A 22,985-nucleotide genomic window follows, 5' to 3' on the forward strand; every position below is an offset into this window, starting at 1 on the left:
TTTTTTTTCCCTCATTTTTAATTTTTCTTTCTTTCTTTCTTTAACATCTTTATTGGAGTATAATTGCTGTACAATGGTCTGCTAGTTTCTGCTTTATAGCAAAGTGAATCAGCTATACATATAGATATATCCCCATGTCTCCTCCCTCTTGCATCTCCCACCCATCCTCCCTATCCCACCCCTCTAGGTGGTCACAAAGCACCGAGCTGGTCTCCCTGTGCTATGGAGCTGCTTCCCACTAGGTATCTATTTTACATTTGGTAATGTATATATGTCCATGCTGCTCTCTCACTTCATCCCAGCTTACCCGTCCCCCTCCCCGTGTCCTCAAGTCCATTCTCTACGTCTGCGTCTTGATTCCTGTCATGTCCCTAGGTTCTTGATAACCATATATTTTTTTTAGATTCCATATATATGTGTTAGCATATGGTATTTGTTTTTCTCTTTCTGACTTACTTCACTCTGTATGACAGACTCTAGGTCCATCCACCTCACTACAAATAACTGAGTTTCGTTTCTTTTTATGGCTGAGTAATATTCCACTGTATATAGGTGCCACATCTTCTTTATCCATTCACCTGTCGATGGACACATAGGTTGCTTCCATGTCCTGGCTATTGTAAATAGAGCTGCAATGAACATTGTGGTACATGACTCTTTTTGAATTATGGTTTTCTCAGGGTATATGCCCAGTAGTGGGATTGCTGGGTCATATTGTAGTTCTATTTGTAGTTTTTTAAGGAACCTCCATACTGTTCTCCATAGTGGCTGTACCAATTCACATTCCCACCAACAGTGCAAGAGGGTTCCCTTTTCTCCACAACCTCTCCAACATTTATTGGTTGTAGATTTTTTGATAATGGCCATTCTGACTGGTGTGAGGTGATATCTCATTGTAGCTTTGATTTGCATTTCTCTAATGATTAGTGATGTTGGGCATCCTTTCATGTGTTTGTTGGCAATCTGTATATCTTCTTTGGACAAATGTCTATTTAGGTCTCTGCCCATTTTTGGATTGGGTGGTTTGTTTTTTTGATATTGAGCTGCATGAGCTGCTTATATATTTTGGAGATTAATCCTTTGTCAGTTGCTTCATTTGCAAATATTTTCTCCCATTCTGAGGGTTGTCTTTTCATCTTGTTTATGGTTTCCTTTGCTGTGCAGAAGTTTTTAAGATTCATTAGGTCCCATTTGTTTATTTTTGTTTTTATTTCCATTCATCTAGGAGGTGGGTCAAAAAGGATCTTGCTGTGATTTATGTCATAGAGTGTTCTGCCTATGTTTTCCTCTAAGAGTTTTAGAGTGTCTGGCCTTACATTTAGGTCTTATATCCATTTGGAGTTTTTTTGTGTGTGTATGGTGTTAGGGAGTGTTCTAATTTCATTCTTTTACATGTAGCTGTCTAGTTTTCCCAGCACCACTTATTGAGGAGCCTGTCTTTTCTCCACTGTATATTCTTGCCTCCTTTATCAAAGATAAGGTGACCATATGTGCGTGGGTTTATCTCTGGGCTTTCTATCCTGTTCCATTGATCCATATTTCTGTTTTTGTGCCAGTACCATACTGTCTTGATTACTGTAGCTTTGTAGTATAGTCTTAAGTCAGGGAGCCTGATTCCTGCAGCTCCGTTTTTCTTTCTCAAGATTGCTTTTGCTATTCAGGGTCTTTTGTGTTTCCATACAAATTGTGAATTTTTTTGTTCTAGTTCTGTGAAAAATGCCATTGGTAGTTTGATAGGGATTGCATTGAATCTGTAGATTGCTTTGGGTAGTATAGTCATTTTCACAATGTTGATTCTTCCAATCCAAGAACATGGTATATCTCTCCACCTGTTTGTATCATCTTTAATTTCTTTCATCAGTGTCTTATAGTTTTCTGCCTACAAGTCTTTTGTCTCCTTAGGTAGGTTTATTCCTATGTATTTTATTCTTTTTGTTACAGTGGTAAATGGGAGTGTTTCATTAATTTCTCTCTCAGATTTTTCATCATTAGTGTATAGGAATGGAAGAGATTTCTGTGCATTAATTTTGTATCCTGCTACTTTACCAAATTCATTGATTAGCTCTAGTAGTTTTCTGGTAGAGTCTTTAGGATTCTCTATGTATAGTATCATGTCATCTAGTGGCTGCAATTCTTAGACTCCTAAGATGGTAGGCCTTGGACTTGGTCTAGTTGAAGCCCTATGCTTTAAAATGGTATAAATGGCGGCTTTGAGAGGTTAAGCAGTTTGGTCAAAGTCCGAGAACTGGAACTGGAACTCAGCTTCTAGAGCTGAGTTGAATTAAGTACCCTTTCTATCACAGCCTGCTGCCACTTTGTTTTGGACTTAAATTTTCCCTATGAAATGTGATTTGAAACTTACTTTTATGCTCCAGCAACTGCACATTTCATGGGTCACAGATAAATGGTTAACAGCGTCAAGGAAAAGTCATAGTATAAACTTACAGCTTTTTAATGGCAAGACGTGGGGGCGGGGTGCAGGAAGAGTGGGGGACATGGAGAGGTAGAACAATCTCTTGCCAAATATTTGCAGGTGTTGGAACTATAATAAGGCATTGGCCTTGAGAAATATTCCAAACAGAAAAATCTGTATCCATATGTACTGTTGAGATAACAAAAGACTGGATAGAATAAGCCTGTATCTACAGAGCACCAGCTTTTTGAAAACATCCGAAAACATGAAAACATTGGATGATTGATTAGATATTTGGCATCGTGCAGCTATAGTCCTTGTCTCCAGGGATAGACGGAACACAAAAATATTTTACCAAAAGATCCTTTACTCTGTAACTAATCAGTAATTTTTGGAGAAAGAGAGGCCAAGTTTTGAATTGTTCCCGTTTAAGTTTTTAGGAAATGTGCAGAAAATTCAGATTATAAATTAAGTGGAAACTTCTTTGCTCATTTTTGGACAGAGAGTGGAAACATATGAATCATTCCCAACCGTGTGGTTTGTTATGTTGTCTGGAACATCTTGGGCTTTGAGTGGGGAGAGGGAGGTGCTGCTTGTGTGAGAGGGGGATGGAGTGGGGTAGGAGTCACTTTGGTTTGGTGCCAAGTATAAAAGGATATTAGTTCTCCACATTAAGCAGAGAGGAAATCTGACTTTTAGTGTCACATATCCTCACTTCTTTGAGTTAATTTTAATTTAGAAAAGGATTTAGGATTATCCCCTTAATCTGCTTGATTCTTCCCCAAGGAGAAAGGAGAAAGCCAGCTGTCAGAAGCTATGGGGGAGGTGGCCTTGAGCATACTCCCCTGGCCCTGAGAGGAGCATGGTAGTCCTACAGGAGTAGGGAAAGGGGTTTGACTTTCTGGCCAGTGACTGATACAGTGTTTGTTTGTACTTTTTTGTTCTGGAGATTCATTGTTGGTGTTTATAACTACACTTTTTTTTTACTAATCCCTCATTAGGGTTAGTGGTCTCTAATATTTATTTGTTCAATAAAGAATAAACAGATCATTACATTATAGATGAAAGGTCAGAATAACCAGAAGCCAGCCTGTCATCTTAACATGTACTCAAAATGGACTAGAGGGTTTGGGATACTTAGTATAGTTTATTATCCTTAGTTAATTGTACAGTCTACCTAAATATCCTTCAGAAGGCTACCAGTGGTTCTTCAATTTGAAAGAATAATTGTGTTTATGACAGTTATTACAGTTGTAAGGCCTATCAGAGTAACTATTTTCTCTATTACTTCTCTTTTCATTTACTACTCCCAATATATATCTCAGTTCATGATCTGTGTTGCGTTTCTACTGCTTCACATTTTAGAGTTTTCATTGTCACATGACTTCCTCCCCTTAGAAAAGACTGATATTATTGTATTAATAAATGTGGCTTTATAAAGAGGTCAAATTTGGGTGACTCTCTATTGGTGACACATCTCAACTCAATATTCCAAGTTTTGTACAACTTGGTTCTCATGCTTGCCCAGCTGTCTTTTCTTCCTGCCACTCTCAAACATGTTACCTTCACCTGTCCAGTCTAACCTGTCTGCTAAACATACTACTCTCTTTCCTGACTCTTAACTTTCACTCATACTGTTCTCTTGGCCTGCTTAGGAATCCTACCTATTCTTTAGTGCTCAATTAAAATCCCACGAGGCCACTCCAACATACCCCAGCTATACCATAAATTCTTTGGGGGCCAGGCACAATGTCTTTTATTTCTCCAATGTCTTCCTTAGCGTCTAGCACACATAGTATATGCTCAAGAAATCCAAGTGAATTAAATCTTTGTAATGGATTTGCAGTAAGTATACCAGCACCTATAGCTTGTTTCCATACTCATAAGATATAAAGCTGTCTTACCATTATGAATACCTTAGAAGTCTGGGGAGAAAAATATCCTGTGAACTACTGATAATGTTAAAAACCACAGTGTTAGCAAAAGTACGACATGTCCTTAATTTTAGGTGCCTATCCATTTTGATTGCTGGATTTTCCAACTGCCTAGCCCCATGGTGACATCTGTATAAATCAGATGTGATTATTGTAATTCTCTTTGAGAGTGATGGCTTCACATTTCCATGCCCACAGCCTGCCAAAAATATAGCTGATGAAAACCAGGGGGAATAGAGGAATTTCCTGAAAGGAATAAACAAGTACATTTTCTTTATCTCATTACATTTCCACAAATTCATTACTCCAAATAATTCTTTTTTTTTAAGATATTGGAAATGTCTGTTTCTTTTTAAAAAATATTTCTTTCTTTCTTTCTTTCTTTCTTTCTTTAGCTGCATTGGATCTTAGTTGCGACACGTGGGATCTCACTGCGGCATGCAGGATCTTTCATTGCTGTGTGCCGGCTCTTCCTTGTGGTGTGTGGGCTCTTCCTTGTGGCGTGTGGGCTTCTCTAGTTGTGGCGCGCAGGCTCTAGAGCACACAGGCTCAGTAGTTGTGGCTCGGGCTTAGTTGCCCCGCGACATGTGGGATCTTAGTTCCCCAACCAGGGATTGAACCCATGTCCCCTGCATTGGCAGGTGGATTCTTAACCCCTGGACCGCCAGGGAAGTCCTACAAATAATTCTTAAATGTAGTTACATTTACCTATCAGGGGTCTTGTTGTTATAAAATATTACCTGGTATTAGAGTAAGCTTTTTGTTATGGGAAAGTAAAATACACACACCATACACACAAAGAGAGGCTGAGACAGAGAGAGCTAAAGATTGCCAAAGAGAAGGGAGATATGAGACTTGGAGAATGTTCAAAGGAAAACCACAACGAGAGTCAAAAGGTTGGAAAATATGATATTCTAGAATCTTATCATAGTTGGTCACTTGTGCTTCTTCCTACTCAGTCACTCTATCATCTACCCACCCATTCTCACTCAGCCACCACCCTTCTCCCAGTCGTTTGTCTACTCACCCACTCCCGTCTGCCAAAACAGATACCCTCTCAACTTATCTACCAATGGACATTTGACTGTTTCTGAACCAGTACGAATATGAGTATAAGAGAGGAAGGAGAAATATCTTTATGAGAGACTGGGTTGAGAGAGGGCATATTTGCATACATTTGTATGTGCCATTATGTACGAGTGTGTGTATTTCTGCATGGGTGAGTGGCTGATAATGTAATCTGTGTGTATCTACGTGTATCTATAAATGTGTGTCACTGTGTGTGAGGAGGAGAGAGTGCCTGTGTTAGTCTTCTGTGGACTTATCTGTGGATAACTTGGGTGTGAGGGGGCCATGAGTGTAGGGCAAGTTTTCTGTGGTCACCCTAGGGAGAGTTAGGGCCTCAGTAGAACCTATCCTGAGACTAGGGATCTCCCTAATAAATGAGCCTCATGATGAGACAAATCTTCAGTGGAGGCCAGGGTGGGTTACCATAGCTGAGGGAACAGAAAAAGTTGTTTCTCACTTTCACTCACTTAGGTACTGAATCACAGTAGCTAAATATTATAAGAGCAAAGCATTTGTGTCTAGATTTGGACTCTCTAAGGTATGGTGGTGGACATGTGTGCATGGGGTGGGCGTAATATCTGTCATGGGGTTTTTCAGCAAAACCAGCCTTCAGCTCAACAATCGTAAAATCATTCTTGCTTGTAGATCTGGCTTCTCTGTGGTCTCTTAACTGTCCAAGACTTGCTCCACATTACTTATAATGTGTATAAATCTGTACATGTTTTGTATGTGTGTGAGAGGGTAAAAAATGCACTTTATTCCATTTCTACTCGAACTGTGTGCTAAGTCTCATTTGGACCCCCCTTTCCCCCCTCCAATAAGTATATTGATTCTCTGGCTCTACTCTCACATAGTATTAACAGGACTCTGTGTTGGAAGATGTTTTCTATTGTTTCTTAGGTTTGAGAGCAAGTTTAGCTAGTGGATACTCCAACTACCTGTGTTCTTATCTTTCTGTTTTTCTTTTATTTCTTTTGTCCCAAGTCTCCTCCTCATCAACATCTGAAAGAGCTAACAATCATCAGTCTGAGAACAGCTTACAAAACATTGACTCAGAGATTGTTATTGGGCGGATGAAAATCCTGTCTGTTGTTATTGGGCAAGAGAACATGTTACAGAAATATAATATAAGTGAAGAAAGATTAAAGAAACAAGAATTATTGAACCCAAAGAAGTGAGGTTTAAAGGGGAAAATGTGATAATGGCACTCAAGTTCATAAAGCGTTGATATAATGAGGTACTCTCTTGTTCTTTATCTCCCCTGAAGATGGACCAGACGAGAACTTAAACTGTAGCCCCAGGGAGTTAGGCCAGGGGCTCATTCATTCATTTAAAAAACAATTAATGAACATGCACTTTGTTTATTAAACACTTAAATTGTTCAAGTCATTGTAGTAGGAGCTGGGGACACAGGAACTAAGGCACAGTGCCACCTTACTGAGCTCAAAGCTCAGTAAGGGAGATAGGTAAGGACATCTTCGAATTCAGTATAGTAAGTGCCATGGCAGAGGTTTGCACAGAGTTCTCTGAAGCACAGAGGAAGGGTCAGTGAAAGGAAGTCATTGAGCTCAAAAGCAGGGAATCATAAATGAATTCATTGGAGAAGAGGGCCAACTGGAGAGAGACTGTGAAGAAAGAATTGACAGGACTTGGAGAACGACTGTAGTGGTTATAGATGATGGAGAGAAAGAATTAAAAAATGATTTTTGAGGAGGAGATGTCTTGAAGAATGGTGGTATCGGTTACAGAAATAGAGAAATTAGGAAGGGACTAGCAGTTCTGGGCGATGACATCAGACTTGAGTCTGAAGGTGCCAAGCACTAGAAAAGGGGTTGCAGTTCCAGTGATAAAGACAGCACATCCCAACCCTGGTGGAGTTGTCAGCATAGTGTTCAGAGGCAGACAAGTGAGGACACAGTTACAAGACAGTGTCGTCAGTCCTGTGGCAGTGGAGGCACGGGACGGGGGTGTGTGTGGGTGTGAGGGTGCATAGGAGGGGCATCAGAAGAGACTTTGGGTGGCGTTTTGGACCCCTAGTTGGGGGACAGGGATGGGGTCAGGGACAGGGAGTGTTCTAGTCCAGAGAAAATAGTTTGTTCAAATATCTGCTGGAGATAGAGCATGGGGCACTCTCAGAACTGAAAGGGCAAGTGTTCCAGAAGGGGTTGAAATTCAGGCCTTTGTGGTGGCTGAAGGATCAGGGCCAGAGACATAGGTTTGAGGGTCTTTAGCGTGGAGGTAGATCCAGGCATTAGGGAGCTGAATGAAGGCTGAGGAGTGAGCCTTGCAGCATGCTCCTGGTCTAGAAGGTAGACAGAGAGGAAGGGCAAGTGAAGGAGAAAGGGGAGGATGTGTATGAGAGGCAGGAACCGAAGAGGAATCGTGCAAGTGGAATACAATATGGAGGCCTCCGGGAAAGTAGAGTGGTTTCAGCTCAATATTATCAAAATGAACACTGGATTTAGGTTTTTAGTATAGGTTTTCTTTTCGAAGGTCCAAATCATAATTTATACATTTAAGCTATAAGTTTAACCATGCTATGCACCTGAACAGAGGAAAAAGAAAAGAACGTGGGATTGTTTGTGTAACATTTCTGATAAGGGGACTGTGAGAGGGTGTGTCTTTGCTGGATGATTTCAGAACCTTCTGAGAAGAGGAGGGCTGGCCACCTGTTTCACCTGGCTTGAAGACCAGTCTGGTGATTCCCCAGCAAACCTCAGGTAGAGTAGACCTCATACCTCCAGTATGTCACCTGCATCTCGTTCTGGGACATAGCCCGTGTCTATACAACAGCGAATAAATGTTTGGGGAAAGAATAAACTCAGGCATAAGGGTGTGGGCTTCAGTTTGTGGACCAGATGGTGTGTTCTGCTGTTGAAAGGCCATATGTAATTGATACATAAAGTGACAGACTGAAGCAAAAGCAAAGTAAGTATTTTAAGACAAGCAGTTAAAAAAAGAAGGCAGAATGTGACCCCAAAAGTGTGCTAAGATTTTGGCTACTGGCTTTTGGAAGAGCTGGGAACGTCAGTGAATAGACAAGATGTCAAAAAAGAGCTTATCAAAGAATAGTAATGGGGTCACTGGCTCCGAGTATTTTTAAAGATGAAGTTGTCTTCTGTCAATTGGGAAGGCTCGGGTTTGGGGTGGGTTGGCCCTTCTTCCCTTCACTTCTCTTCGAAACCTTCAAGGTTCAATTCCCACATCAAAACAGTTGGGATCTTGTCTAGTTTTAGACAATGTTCGCCTTGTACCTTGTAGAAAGTAAGAGAGAATATAGGCATTCAATGGCAATAAAATATGTTTCAATAGAACAAACAGAAAGGCTCTGCCCCTTTTTAGGCTTCAAGACTCGCTGTGTCAGGTAGGTGTATGAAAGTGTGCTCATACATGTGCCTTCCCGGAGCATGACATATGAAGATCACAGTCAAGTGTGTGCCATAAGGGGACTCTCTGGTTTCAGTGAAGAGCTGGTGTTTGGACATGTAGCTAGGTTTCTTCAGGGAGCCAATGAGAAAGTTATCTGAAATAGCCTGTGTCTAAAGAAGTGAAAAAAAAACCCCAGCAATTATTTGAGAGTGTTAGTGAAGCCATTTCTTTTTATGGGAAGCTGTCTGGAAGAAGAATAGCCTGTGCCTAGCTTTCTCAGAAATAGCAAAACATTTTCCTCTTTGGGAAGGGTATAACAGAACACAAACAGGCCAAGTCTATATGACACAAATGAAGTGGAACTTGGATAAAAATGGAATCAGTGTAGACTGCCAATTTAGCTAACTTGGGCCTTTTAAAATCTCAATTATGCAAATCAGCCAAATCTTCCCCTCACTTTGTGCTGTTTAGACACATGTACAATTTTGTGAGAGGTCTAACAGTGTAGTCACCTGGAGGTGTGGAGGGTCTCACAGTTTCATAGCTGAAATGGCTTCTCTAACCTTCACACAGGGAAGCACAGAAGGGCCCAGAGGTAACCTCCTGCAGCAGGAAATGGGAGCTTCATCCTGCTCTCCCTGCCAACCTCCTGTCCAGTTTCCTCCCGGCAGATATCTCCATTCCAATCTCCCCTGCCACTTGGGCTCCCTCGTTGTCACAGTTCAAGTGTTCTGAGAAAGCTGCACTAACTAGGCTTGGGCAGAAGGAGCCTGGCTCAGTCACTAAGTGGACTGCATGAGAAAAGAGCACAGCAAACCGGTTCTCCACAACCAAACAACCACAACAACAACACAACAAAGAGACGTGTTTAGATTTACATAAAATTTTGCACACACACACACACACACACACACACACACACATACACATCCTTTTTGTTTACTTAGTCTGCGTATAGACATGATAATTACTTGGCCAAATCAATGAAATCATTCATACCTAGAGTGGCCCAGAATTTCTAGTTCGAAATGATTTGTCAGGGCTAAGCATGATAAGGAAGGGTGAGGAAATCAACTGCATAATTGCTTCAATTCTCTGCTTCCCTTTGCATATGTTGATTATTGAGAATCAATTCCAGCTTGAGAGGAGGCTTTAATTCCTGGTAAATGAATAGGAAGTGAGTAAGTAAATGTTCGGTGTTTCCCTCAAATTATGTCTCATAATATAAGAAAACAGTGGCAAAAAGCCATCAACAGATGGTGTTTTCATTAGCCAAAGATTTATTTTTCAAAGCCTTTTCATATTAATGAAGTAAAGATGAAATTAGAGTCATCTTGTCAGTTCTAGTTCTGGATTGTTAAAATGTGCTGGCATTCTGCAACTTGCTAGGGGGCCAGAGCAAAATAACCATTTGCCATAATGTTGTGATGGAGACCCAAGGTCCGTAGTCTAACCAGACCCCAAATTATGTGTTCAGCCCTAATTTTTGTTTTCAGTGGCTTTACAGAAGCTGTGAGTCTCAGTTGTGGGCCACAAATGAGGAACACACAGCAGGGATCTTAGTCCTGCTCTGCATTATGAATTATTTATAAGATATCAGTTTCATGACAAGTGTTGCAACAGGTTGCATACACTTGTTAGAAAACATTCTCCCCTTGGAATCCCATGTTTGAAAGAAAACACATTACAGTTGAAACACAGATTTCTTATACTGTATCTGCTCTGAGTTCCTCAATCTACATTATATTTACCTAATATGTCCATAAACTCATTTGTGAGACATGGAATTTCCACTGATCTAGGAATCTGGACCACTCTGCGGGAGGAAATCACAAACTGATTGGGCCCGTTACGCATGCCCACTCTCTAACTTGAGCTGGACCTTTTCATCAAACTACAGCTCCATCATATTCACCTTACGTTCGAATTTTTGAAGAGGAGTCCAGACTTGTAGCCTCCACATCGTCTCTGTTGACATACTCACTAACCGTGTACAGTTTGGCATTTGCTTCCAAATCTCTACTGAAACTCCTTTTTCAAAGGTCACCAGTGCCCTCTAATTACCAAATCCAGCTGCCTTTTCTCAGGCCTCGTATTTCTTGCGCTCTCTGCATATCTGAGAGTGACAAATCCTTTCTTGAAACATGTTTCTCTTGATTATCCTCTTAGCTTGGCCCAGATCTGCATTACCAACTGCTTTGCATATTGCACTCTCCTCCTAACCAGTGCCCCTGCCCCCAGGCTCTCCTGTCTTAGTCTGCCCCACATAGGTTGATCTCATAAATGCATCCCTGATTATGTCATTATCTTGCTCAAAAAAACCTACAACCAAGATTACTCTACCCAGCAAGGATCTCATTAAGATTTGATGGAGAAATTAAAACCTTTACAGACAAGCAAAAGCTGAGAGAGTTCAGCACCACCAAACCAGCTTTACAACAAATGCTAAAGGAACTTCTCTAGGCAAGAAACACAACAGAAGGAAAAGACCTACAACAACAAACCCAAAACAATTAAGAAAATGGGAATAGGAACATACATATCAATAATTACCTTAAATGTAAATGGACTAAATGCTCCCACCAAAAGACACAGATTGGCTGAATGGATACAAAAACAAGACCCATATATATGCTGTCTACAAGAGACCCACTTCAGACCTAGAGACACATATAGACTGAAAGTAAGGGGATGGAAAAAGATATCCCATGCAAATGGAAACCAAAAGAAAGCTGGAGTAGCAATTCCCATATCAGACAAAATAGACTTTAAAGACTATTAGAAGAGACAAAGAAGGACACTACATAATGATCAAGGGATCGATCCAAAAGCCTTTGGTAAACCCCTACTGCTTTCAAAAATAGGTACAGACTCCTCTCCTAGACAGTTAAGACCGTCATAACTGGGCCTCTGTCTCCATTTCCAGCCTGTGCCCCTCTATTTTCTTGTACCCTCTTTTCTAGCCAAACTCAACTCTGTTCCCTGGACATGTCCTATGCTTTATTCCCTTTTACCTTTGCTCATGCTACTCCCTGTGCCTGGAACGCCCTGCCCGCCTCCATCTCTGTCTATTAAAATCCTGCTTATCCTTCAAGACCCAGCATAATTTCACCTCCTCTTTATCTCTGAAGTCAAAGCACCTTGAATAGAGTAGGTGCTCAATACCTTTTGTATTAAGTACAAATGAAATACCTTTTGTACTAAATCTCCGAACTGCCATTTCTTTTTTTCCCCCTGACATCTACTTAGCTTAGAACTCATGTCCAAATCAACAATTGCGGCCCTTTGTTTTTCCTTTTTCTCTCCCTTTTTCCTTGCTAAGGAGAAGACCACAGATTGAGATGGTGGTGGGGTTAAAGAAGGCCAGGGGAGACATAGTATCCAAGCCAAGAAAAATGGAATAAATGGTGAAAAAATCACTCCCGTGGGCATAAAGCCAAAGAAACCAAGCGAGATCTGGCATGAAGCAGAGATTAAGCTGATTCTCATAATCCAGATTGAGAACAAGTGAGATCAGACTGCCTGACCTAGAAATACGTATATCTGTGGGAATACTCCTCTGGGATGGATTCATGGGACAGTGCCAAGGGTACTAAAGAGCCACAGCTACCTAGCGGAGAAGAAAGGGGCCAACACGAGTCCTCTCCCCTTCTTCCCACTATCCCTTGCCCCCTCTCCCCCCCGCCCGCCCCGCCCAAAACGTGCACTTTGAACAACTCTAAACCATAGGAACCATGGAGACAGCAATGAAGCAATGAACACGACCAAGGGAAGGAATGCTGTGCTAGCAGAATAAGGGCCAGGAAGTTGGGGTATTCCATTTGGAACAGACTTTGTGGGGATGTTGGGATGGTGAGTGAGAGAGGAGTGGATATTGGGGCAGGTCCTGGAAGAAGCAGCCACCAGAGCTGAAGACCTGGAAATGAGGAGGAATTAAAAAAGCCCATTACCAATCTAGAGTGAATAACATTCTATTTTTTTCACATGAGGAATGTAAGAGAGTAGCTTGCTCAACTGAAAATATGCAAGGAGGTCTTAGTACTATTTTAACTATGTTATAATAAACAGATTTGCAGAGCACTGCTAATGTTTCCCTAAAAGGATCTATGTCCCAGTAAACAACAGTAAACAATGGATGTCCTGTCTTGATACATACAGCTAGGCTTTGCATTTTGAAGTCTGGCATTTCTGTAGGCTATTGCTTAGTGCCAAAGGAGGGAAGCTGTGAGATACAACGCTAGATTTTGATGAATTCCACACTGAAAATACCATCTTTTTTTCTGAAGGAACCTACTGATAAATACAAAGTGTTATCAACAAAGACACAAAAATCATGGAATACTGGGGCAAAGCTGTATCTGAAGACTAGAGACCTGGATTCCAGTCCTAGCTTTGCTACATACTAATTATATGACTGTGCAAAACACTTGAAGCCCACTCTGCAGCTCAGTTCTCTCATCTGTAAAATGCTGACATCTCCTACTTCATAGGCTGTCATGATTATTAAGTGATATGTATGAAATTGCCTAACATAGTGTCTGGCAAGTAGTAATTGTTCAATAAATTATAGTTTTCTTAGTCAATTCATCTGTAAAAAAGAGAGAATAAAATCTGTTCTCCCTGTGTCACAGGATTACTATGAGGGCAAAATGAGCTATTGACTATGAAATACTTTTCAAAGTTAAAAAATATTATAGAAAACATAAAGTTGCTTTAATGTTATTAAATTCCTACATTCACAAAGTCATGAATGTCATCTTTTCCCCAATAATGACAGTCTGGAGCAAATGTACAACATTATTAATTGGCACCTAGAACAGTGCTTGGCCCATGTGCAACGAATCTTTGAAATATTTGTTGACTGACTGACTGATTTCCACGTGATACTGGGTCTCAAACTCATTGAACATTTCTTCTTTTTTCCCCTCTTCCCTGTTTCCCTCTGGCTTCATACTCCGCGATGGCAGCAAACTCTGGAGATGAACCTCACCAACCTCGTTAAGCGCAACAGTGAACTAGAAAATCAAATGGCCAAGCTAATACAGATCTGCCAGCAGGTTGAGGTATGTAACAGAAACATCTGTCATTCTTTCGAAGAACCTGGATCAGGTGATCCTTTTGGGGGGACTTGTTTTGTCAGAGTGTAGCTCGGCCATTTGGAGTGAAGGGCTGAATGATAATTTTAAGAAGTCTCATTCCTTTAGGATGCTTGTTCCAAGAACAGTGGCAGATAGCTATTGTTTAAAAAATAATAAGTGGTGGTGGTGGGTTGGAGAGACGTCAGTCCCAGGGGCAATCCCTTCTCCTTTTCCAATAGCAGGTGGTGTGAGAATCCAACATGAAGTGTGTTTCTTTCTTCATCAGACTGAACATCCTAGCTCTTTAAAAAGATTGCTAGGGGGCTTCCCTGGTGGCGCAGTGGTTGAGAGTCCGCCTGCCAATGCAGGGGACACAGGTTCGTTCCCCGGTCTGGGAAGATCCCACATGCTGCGGAGTGGCTGGGCCCGTGAGCCATGGCCACTGAGCCTGCGCGTCCGGAGCCTGTGCTCCGCAACGGGAGAAGCCACAACAGTGAGAGGCCCACGTACCGCAAAAAAAAAAAAAAAAAAAAAAAAAGATTGCTACGGAGTAAGGGAAGTTGGGAACCCCAGGTCCTCAGGGTAGAGTGAGGTTTGTTCAGTGCAATATTGTTTCTATAAGAATATTATCAGAACTGCTTCTTCCTCTTCCTAACCTCTCCTTCCTTCTTCCCCATGCACCTTACCTGGTCCTCACTCATCGCCTTTCCACTTATTCTTGTCATCAACAAATGATATCTGTGTTAGAGTTATCTGTGAATTATCAAGTGTTGTACAATATGAGGTTATCTACATCAGATCTCAGAACAGAGCCTACAAGAGGAGTCGACCTCTTCATAAGTGGACATAATAAAACAAAGATGTTATTTCTCTCTTTTTTGCAAGAGTGTGAAACTTCAGCCATAGCATTTGGTTTTGTGTTGATTTTGTTGAAGAGGTGATGGTAGGTAGGGCTTAAAGTGTAAACAGGGTCGGGTAAAATATTATACAGGACTCCTCATGGGCAGTGGTTGGATAAAAAAGTTTCTGTTTATAACCTGATAGTCTGGTGCTAATCTTACTTGTATGACAGAAAATATAATGGTTCAAGTTTAGTTTATTTTAAGCAATAAAATAATTTTATTAAGATCTCATCTCTTAATACCCCCTGGCGAGTCCTATTTAAGAGAATGTGGAGAGTCTTCTTAGAAGGCAAATAATCTTCTTATATAAGTAACCACTCCTGATTGTTTGAATATCTTAAAGTATTGGGTTTCTTAAAGTAGATTGTTGTTGTATGATGAGCATACCATAGCAATTTAATCCCTGCTGGACACTCCATTTGTGGAAGAGACTGGTGCTATAGGTAGAGTACACAGGATACCAGTTAAACTCAGGTGTGAGATTATGGAATGGGGTGGGGACTTTAGGAAGAAGCATAAGGAATGGAAAGAAAGAATGCTGGAATGTAAGTTGGAAAATTGGTTTCTGAACTTGACTCTGTGATTAACCGGTAGTATGAACTTGAGTAAGTCATCTAGCCTCTCAACTTCAGTGTCCTTACCTATAAAATGAGGGATTGAACTGAATACATGACCTTCAGTGTCACTTCCAGATTTCTCAAGTCGTGATTCTATGAATGGTTGCTTTCTTTATTCTTTTCTTTTTCTCTTCGGTCTCATCCTTTCCAAGAGGGGAGAAGCAAAACAGAAGGCATTTTAGAGTGGTTTTCAGCTAATCAGAATCCCTTTATGTTCTACTCTATCAAAGCTTCTGATTATGCTGTTAGATTACAGTATAAGAAACCCACACTGGTGAAGAGACAAGGAAGTATTGTGAGCAGGAGACAAGATAAGAAATCCCTTGGTTTAGAATTTACATGATTGAGGGTGGGGTAACATCTCATAGTGAATAAAATGTGGTTAGAAATTGTAATCATCACTTCCTCATTCTCATCAAAAAGTTATTTAAGTAGAGAGCAAGTTGTAGTCAAATTAGCAAAGTAAGCAGTTTATTTTCATTGCTTATTCACTTTAGCACCTCTGTAACATCTTATCATCCCACCCACCCTGCACCACCCCGCCCCCGCACTCCCCCACCCCGGGAGCTTATTACTCTGGCCAGCGTCACCCAAATATAGCCCTTGTTCCAACCTTTCCCAGCCCATCGCACCAATCAAACCTTCATGATTCAGGGCCCTACTCTTTTCAAGTGGCAAGGAGCTAGTCTCATGAAACAGTGCATGATTGTGTTAGTGGAGGAGGACTCATCCTGGTCCTCTAGGTTATAGGTGATGTTTTCACAGTGCCTTTCTGAAGTTAGTATTCCTGCTTGAGCCTTCAGGAGATGACACTAGTGGTGCCAAATGTAAGCAAAGTAGGTGGGAAAAGTAGCCCCATGGCAACCAGCAAAGGAAGGGTTTAAGAGACTCCCTCAGGGATGCTTACTAATCCTCGGCCAATCATCTGCTCTGGTACACAAAAGGTCACCTTTTATTAATACTTACTTATGCATAGCACTGTACCAGGTACAAAGAAAACAGCATAGACACAGTATTTACCCTCTGGGGGCTTACATGTTATACAAATCCACCCTGATGTGGATACACATGTGCAAGAAATACAGACAATGGAATTAAAATGTTAACTGAGAATTGGGAAAGAATCTTGAGATACTGCATTACATGTCAAGGGCGAGAGTGTATTTTGGGAGTTAACTCCATGGTCTTATTCAGTTTAGGATTCTGTCTTTGACAGGGGCCCTACAGGATGGTTTATGGAAGGCCATGGCTGTGCTCTATGACATCATGCCTTCTGAAAGGTTAGGGATGTGCCCTAACTTCCCCATAATAATAGGGTGAATCCAGGGTACTTATTATGTTCATTCAGCACAGAGCCTGTGTGTCCAGAAGGCTTCAAGACAAGCCCCGGGATTAGAAATGCAGTTAAAGAAGAGATTTGAGACTTCATAAATGCTTATAAATACTTTATAAAATGAAATAAATAGTAGGATACTTTCATGTAAGCCAGACATTAAGGGGTGGTTTGAATTTTTTTCATTTTATCTAATCCAGATTTGTCTATCAGGAATGACTATATTCACAGTATAAACCAGGCATTTCACATCGGGCGGGGGTGGAGGATACCAGCTAAGGCACTTCTGAGAAAACTAGAATAGGCTATTTTCCTGCCAAACCTGTTCCCCTTCCTGATTGTCTGCAAATGTTTTTGTCACAGATTGACTTTTCATAAAAGAGCCATAAATACTGCCTCCCTCTCCTGGTTCTTTCTCCCTGTTCTCTATTCTCCTCAGAAAGTAAACAAAGCTGCAGTCTTCCTATTATTACAGAAACAGAGATTAGGATCACCACAGATTTGTTAGCTGAATTCTTTGGTAATGCAGCCTGTTAGAGTCACTGCCCAGCTTTCAGAAATCAGTGGATAGGCAGCTGGAAAATATTTTCTGTCGGGGCTGGAGAACATGGGAAGGAGGGAGAGGCAGGCCCAAGACTCCTTTAATCTGGTTAAGGAAAGGCATGCTCTGACCTTGCTACTCTGGCCACTTGATCTCTATATATAGTTCTTTGTCCCGACTCATCAGGCATCCTTTGTTTACATTTCCAGAGGAAATCTCTGTTTAATGCATAGCCAAGGGAAAATGTATACCAACAGATGAGTAGTTCCTCTTGGCTTCCAAGTCTGCATGGTTTTGTGAATAAATAAGCATTCCGGAAAATATTGAGGGGAAGAAAAATGGTTAAATACTTAGTAATCAGTCGGGCAACATTTCTTGAGCAAATGCGATGTACTCAGTGTGGTAGGTCATTTGGGGGTTACAAAAGAAACATATGTTATTGATGACCTCCAGAAACTTTTATTAGTCTAGCTAGGGACAACCCAGTATCTAGAGAGAAAGAGGAGTATTTATAACACAGCATGCAGTACAGGGAGCACAGATGAATGTAGTATAGCCCTTCTGTGTTTACTTTTTTAGTCTTCTTGTTAACTTTTAGGGCATGGAGCACATTAAAGAACTTTCCTGGCTATTTTGTGTGCCATCTGTTTTCCTCCCTTCCAGAACTGCTGCAGGGCAATGGGTTGGTCCATCCCAGAAGCTCCATGGGCAGATTGATTTCTTTCTGGCTCTTCTCAATCCTTTTAAGGGGCTGGGTGGCATGGCTGTTTAGCATTAAGAGAAAGAAAAAAGAAAGGAGATTAGCTGGAAGAGAGGGAAAGGCTTCCCTTAGTTTGGGGAATTTCAGCTTTTCATCTTGCCCCCAGGTCTTTGCTCCAGTAACTTTCAGAAGTCTTAGAGCTCAAACCATAGGTGGCTTGGAGTTCTCCCCTTTCTGCTCATGTTGCTCATTGAAATGGTATTTGGTTTGGGAAGAGCAAGATTCAATGTCTGACTACTTCTCCAAGCATAAAAATAAGTGTCTTAATAGAAATTAGTTAAAAAAGCACACCACTATGGATGACTTCAGCAGATGATCCTGAAATGTTTTAGAGTGGTCGAGCTAGAAGCAATAATAGAATCTAAATCACTAAAGCACAAAGATGTTTGTTGGAGGACTCTTCTGCAAGCACGGAGGACATGATAAAATGAAGGAGTGATTAGACTGAAGTAAATGTGACTAGGGAAAATTTAATGGATAAAATGCATTTTAGCCAAATGTTGCAGGAGGAAAAATAAATTCCTCCCTCTGCTGAGACAGAGAGCAGTGATATTAATGGAGGTGAAAATGAGCAAATTGCATGGGCAAAGTGGTACACTATGCACTAGGTATACACTGGGTATATAGAGATAAATAGCAAATGGTCCCTGACCTCAAGGAACTTAACAGGTAAAATGTCAAATATAATGTGAAGTGATGATTATTGTAATGAAGGTAAGTGCAAGATGACAAGCTAGCATAGAGAAAGAAACACCTAAGTCTGCCTGAGGGACTTAGGAAGGACTGCAAAATGGAAATAAAAATAAAATTGTCTTGAACTAAGAGTAGAATTTTGCCAACAAAATGAGAAAAGGGAGCAAAGGGAACACCATGCGAGAACACAGAAGGGTAAACAGCATAGAGGTCTTCAGGAAATCACCAGAAGTTTGGTTCAGCCAGAATGTGAGATGTGAGATCATTGCAAGAGGTGAGTGTGGAGAAGTAGCTAGGGCCTGGATAGTGAAGGGCCTTGTATGCCATGCATAGGTGTTTGGACTTTATCCTGAAGACTCTAGGGACCCATGGAAGGTTTTAAAGTAGGTGAATAACTGGATAAGGTCTTCATTTCAGGATTGCTCTGGCTGTAGTATGCAGGATGGAGCAAGGGTCAAGGGTCAAAACTGAACGTAAAGAGACCAGTTAGGTGGCTTTTACTGATCCATGGAGAGATGGAAGCCCAACCTAAGGCAATGGCAGTAGGGCTAGGGAGCAGGCGATAAATTCAAAACACATTTGTAGTAAGTAGAATCAATATGACTTGGTGATCAGTTAGATGCAGTGGGTAGAGAGATGAGAGAATAGTAGGGTGATCTATAGGTTTCTGGCTTGGGTAACTGAATGGATGTGTTTCCTTTAACTAGGTTAGGAAATAGATGGAGTTCTTTTTATTTTTTAAATTTTAACATTTTCTTTGAATTTTATTTTATTTTATTTTTTAATACAGCAGATTCTTATTAGTTATCTATTTTATACATATTAGTGTATATATGTCAGTCCCAATCTTCCATTTCATCCCCCCCTACCCCACCGCTTCCCTCCCCCCTTGTTGTCCATATGTTTGTTCTCTACATCTGTGTCTCTATTTCTGCCTTGCAAACCGGTTCATCTGTACCATTTTTCTAGATTCCACATATATGCATTAATATAGGATATTTGTTTTTCTCTTTCTGACTTACTTCACTCTGTATGACAATCTCCAAGTCCATCCACGTCTCTACAAATGACCCAATTTTGTTCCTTTTTATGGCTGAGTAATATTCCATTGTATATACGTACCACATCTTCTTTAGCCATTCATCTGTTGATGAGCATTTAGGTTGCTTCCATGTCCTGGCTATTGTAAATAGTGCTGCAATGAACATTGGGGTGCATGTGTCTTTTTGAATTATGCTTTTCTTTGGGTATATGCCCAGGACTGGGACTGCTGGGTCATATGGTAGTTCTGTTGTTAGTTTCTTAAGGAACCTCCATACTGTTCTCCATAGTGACTGTATCAATTTACATTCCCACCAACAGTGCAAGAGGGTTCCCTTTTCTCCACACCCTCTCCAGCATTTGTTGTTTGTAGATTTTCTGATGATGCCCATTCTGACTGGTGTGAGGTGATACCTCACTGTAGTTTAGTTTTGCATTTCTCTACTAATTAGTTGATGTTGAGCAGCTTTTCATGTGCTTCTTGGCCACCTGTACGTCTTCTTTGGAGAAATGTCTATTTAGGTCTTCTGCCCATTTTTGGATTGGGTTGTTTGTTTCTTTAATATTGAGCTGCATGAGCTCTTTATATATTTTGGAGATTAATCCTTTGTCCGTTGATTCATTTGCAAATACTTTCTCCCATTCTGAGGGTTGTCTTTTCATCTTACTTATGGTTTCCTTTGCTGTGCAAAAGCTCTGAAGTTTCATTAGGTCCCATTTGTTTATTTTTGTTTTTATTTCCATCACTCTAGGAGGTGGATTAAAAAAGATCTTGCTGTGATTTATGTCAAAGAGTGTCCTTCCTATGTTTTCCTCTAAGAGTTTTATAGTGTCCAGTCTTACATTTAGGTCTCGAATCCATTTTGAGTTTATTTTTATGTATGGCGTTAGGGAGTGTTCTAATTTCATTCTTTTACATGTAGCTGTCCAGTTTTCCCAGCACCACTTATTGAAGAGCCTGTCTTTTCTCCATTGTATATCCTTGCCTCCTTTGTCATAGATTAGTTGACCATAGGTGTGTGGGTTTATCTCTGGGCTTTCTATCTTGTTCCATTGATCTATGTTTCTGTTTTTGTGCTAGTACCATATTGTCTTGATTACTGTAGCTTTGTAGTATAGTCTGAAATCAGGGAGTCTGATTCCTCCAGCTCTGTTTTTTTCCCTCAAGATTGCTTTGGCCATTTGGGGTCTTTTGTGTCTCCATACAAGTGTTAAGGTTTTTTGTTCTAGTTCTGTAAAAAATGCCACTGGTAATTTGATCAGGATTGCATTGAATCTGTAGATTGCTTTGGATAGTATAGTCATTTTCACAATCTTGATTCTTCCAATCCAAGAACATGGTATATCTCTCCATCTCTTTGACTCCTTTCATCAGTGTCTCATAGTTTTCTGAGGACAGGTGTTTTACCTCCTTAGGTAGGTTTATTCCTAGGTATTTTATTCTTTTTGTTGCAATGGTGAATGAGATTGTTTTCTTAATTTCTCTTTCTGATCTTTCATTGTTAGTGTATAGGAATGCAAGAAATTTCTGTGCATTAATTTTGTATCCTGCAACTTTACCAGATTCATTGATTAGCTCTAGTAGTTTTCTGGTGGCATCTTTAGGATTCTCTATGTATAGTATCATGTCATCTGCAAAAAGTGACAGTTTTACTTCTTCTTTTCTAATTTGTATACCTTTTATTTCTTTTCCTTCTCTGGTTGCCATGGCTAGGACTTGCAAAACTATGGTGAATAATAGTGGTGAGAGTGGACATCCTTGTCTTGTTCCTGATCTTAGAGGAAATGCTTTCAGTTTTTCACCATTGAGAATGATGTTTGCTGTGGGTGTGTCGTGTATGGCCTTTATTATGTCGTATATGGCATAGGTCCCCTCTATGCCCACTTTCTGGAGAGTTTTTATCATAAATATGTGTTTAATTTTGTCAAAAGCTTTTTCTGCATCTATTGAGTGATCATATGGTTTTTATTCTTCAATTTGTTAATATGTTGTATCACATTGATTGATTTGTGTATATTGAAGAATTCTTGCATCCCTGGGATAAATCCCACTTGATCATGGCGTATGATCCTTTTAATGTGTTGTTGGACTCTGTTTGCTAGTATTTTGTTGAGGATTTTTGCATCTGTGTTCATCAGTGATATTGGCCTGTAGTTTTCTTTCTTTGTGACATCCTTGTCTGGTTTTGGTATCAGGGTGATGGTGGCCTCATAGAATGAGTTGGGGGTGTTCCTTCCTCTGCAAATTTTTGGAAGAGTTTGAGAAGGATGGGTGTTAGCTCTTCTCTAAATGTTTGATAGAATTCACCTGTGCAGCCATCTGGTCCTGGTCTTTTGTTTGTTGGAAGATTTTTAATCACAGTTTTAATTTCATTACTTGTGATTGGTCTGTTCATATTTTCTGTTTCTTCCTGGTTCAGTCTTGAAAAGTTATACCTTTCTAAGAATTTGTCCATTTCTTCCAGGTTGTCCATTTTATTGACATAGAGTTGCTTGTAGTAGTCTCTTATGATGCGCTGTATTTCTGCAGTGTCTGTTGTAACTTCTCGTTTCTCCTTTCCAATTTTATTGATTTGAGTCCTCTCCCTCTTTTTCTTGATGAGTCTGGCTAAAGGTTTGTCAGTTTTGTTTATCTTCTCAAAGAACCAGCTTTTGGTTTTCTTGATCTTTGCTATTGTTTCTTTGTTTCTATTTCATTTATTTCTGCTCTGATCTTTATGATTTCTTTCCTTCTACTAACTTTGGGTTTTGTTTGTTCTTCTTTCTCTAGTTCATTTAGGTGTGAGGTTAGATTGCTTATTTGAGATTTTTCTTGTTTCTTGAGGTAGGATTGTATTGTTATAAACTTCTCTGTTAGAACTGCTTTTGCTGCATCCCATAGGTTTTGGATTGTCATGTTTTCATTGTCGTTTGTGTCCAGGCAGTTTTTGATTTCCTCTTTGATTTCTTCAGTGATCTGTTGATTATTCAGTAACGTATTGTTTAGCCTCCATGTGTTTTGTGTTTTTTACATTTTTTTTCCTGTAATTGATTTCTAATCTCATAGTGTTGTGGTCGGAAAAGATGCTTGATATGATTTCAGTTTTCTTAAATTTCCTGAGGGTTGATTTGTGACCCAAGATGTGATCTATCCTGGAGAATGTTCCATGCGCAGTTGAGAAGAAAATGTAATCTGCTGTTTTCAGATGGAATGTCCTATAAATATCAATTAAATCTATCTGGTCTATTGTGTCATA

General features: G+C 40.3%; 1 protein-coding gene across 5 annotated transcripts in view; it reads left to right on the forward strand.

Annotated features, from left to right (window-relative positions):
* The window catches only part of MID2 (midline 2), a gene marked incomplete at its 5' end in the record, with an annotated part of 86,763 nt that overhangs the window by 2,323 nt on the left and 61,455 nt on the right, over positions 1 to 22,985 (forward strand). For all 5 annotated transcript variants that reach the window (XM_079727835.1, XM_079727839.1, XM_079727836.1 and 2 more), the window contains one exon: positions 13,752 to 13,847. In XM_079727835.1, the coding sequence (XP_079583961.1) occupies positions 13,752 to 13,847 (96 nt within the window). The remainder of the gene's footprint in view (positions 1 to 13,751; positions 13,848 to 22,985) is intronic.

This window comes from Hyperoodon ampullatus (genome assembly GCF_949752795.1).
Source record: "Hyperoodon ampullatus genome assembly, chromosome: X".
Taxonomy (NCBI): Eukaryota; Metazoa; Chordata; class Mammalia; order Artiodactyla; family Ziphiidae; genus Hyperoodon; species Hyperoodon ampullatus.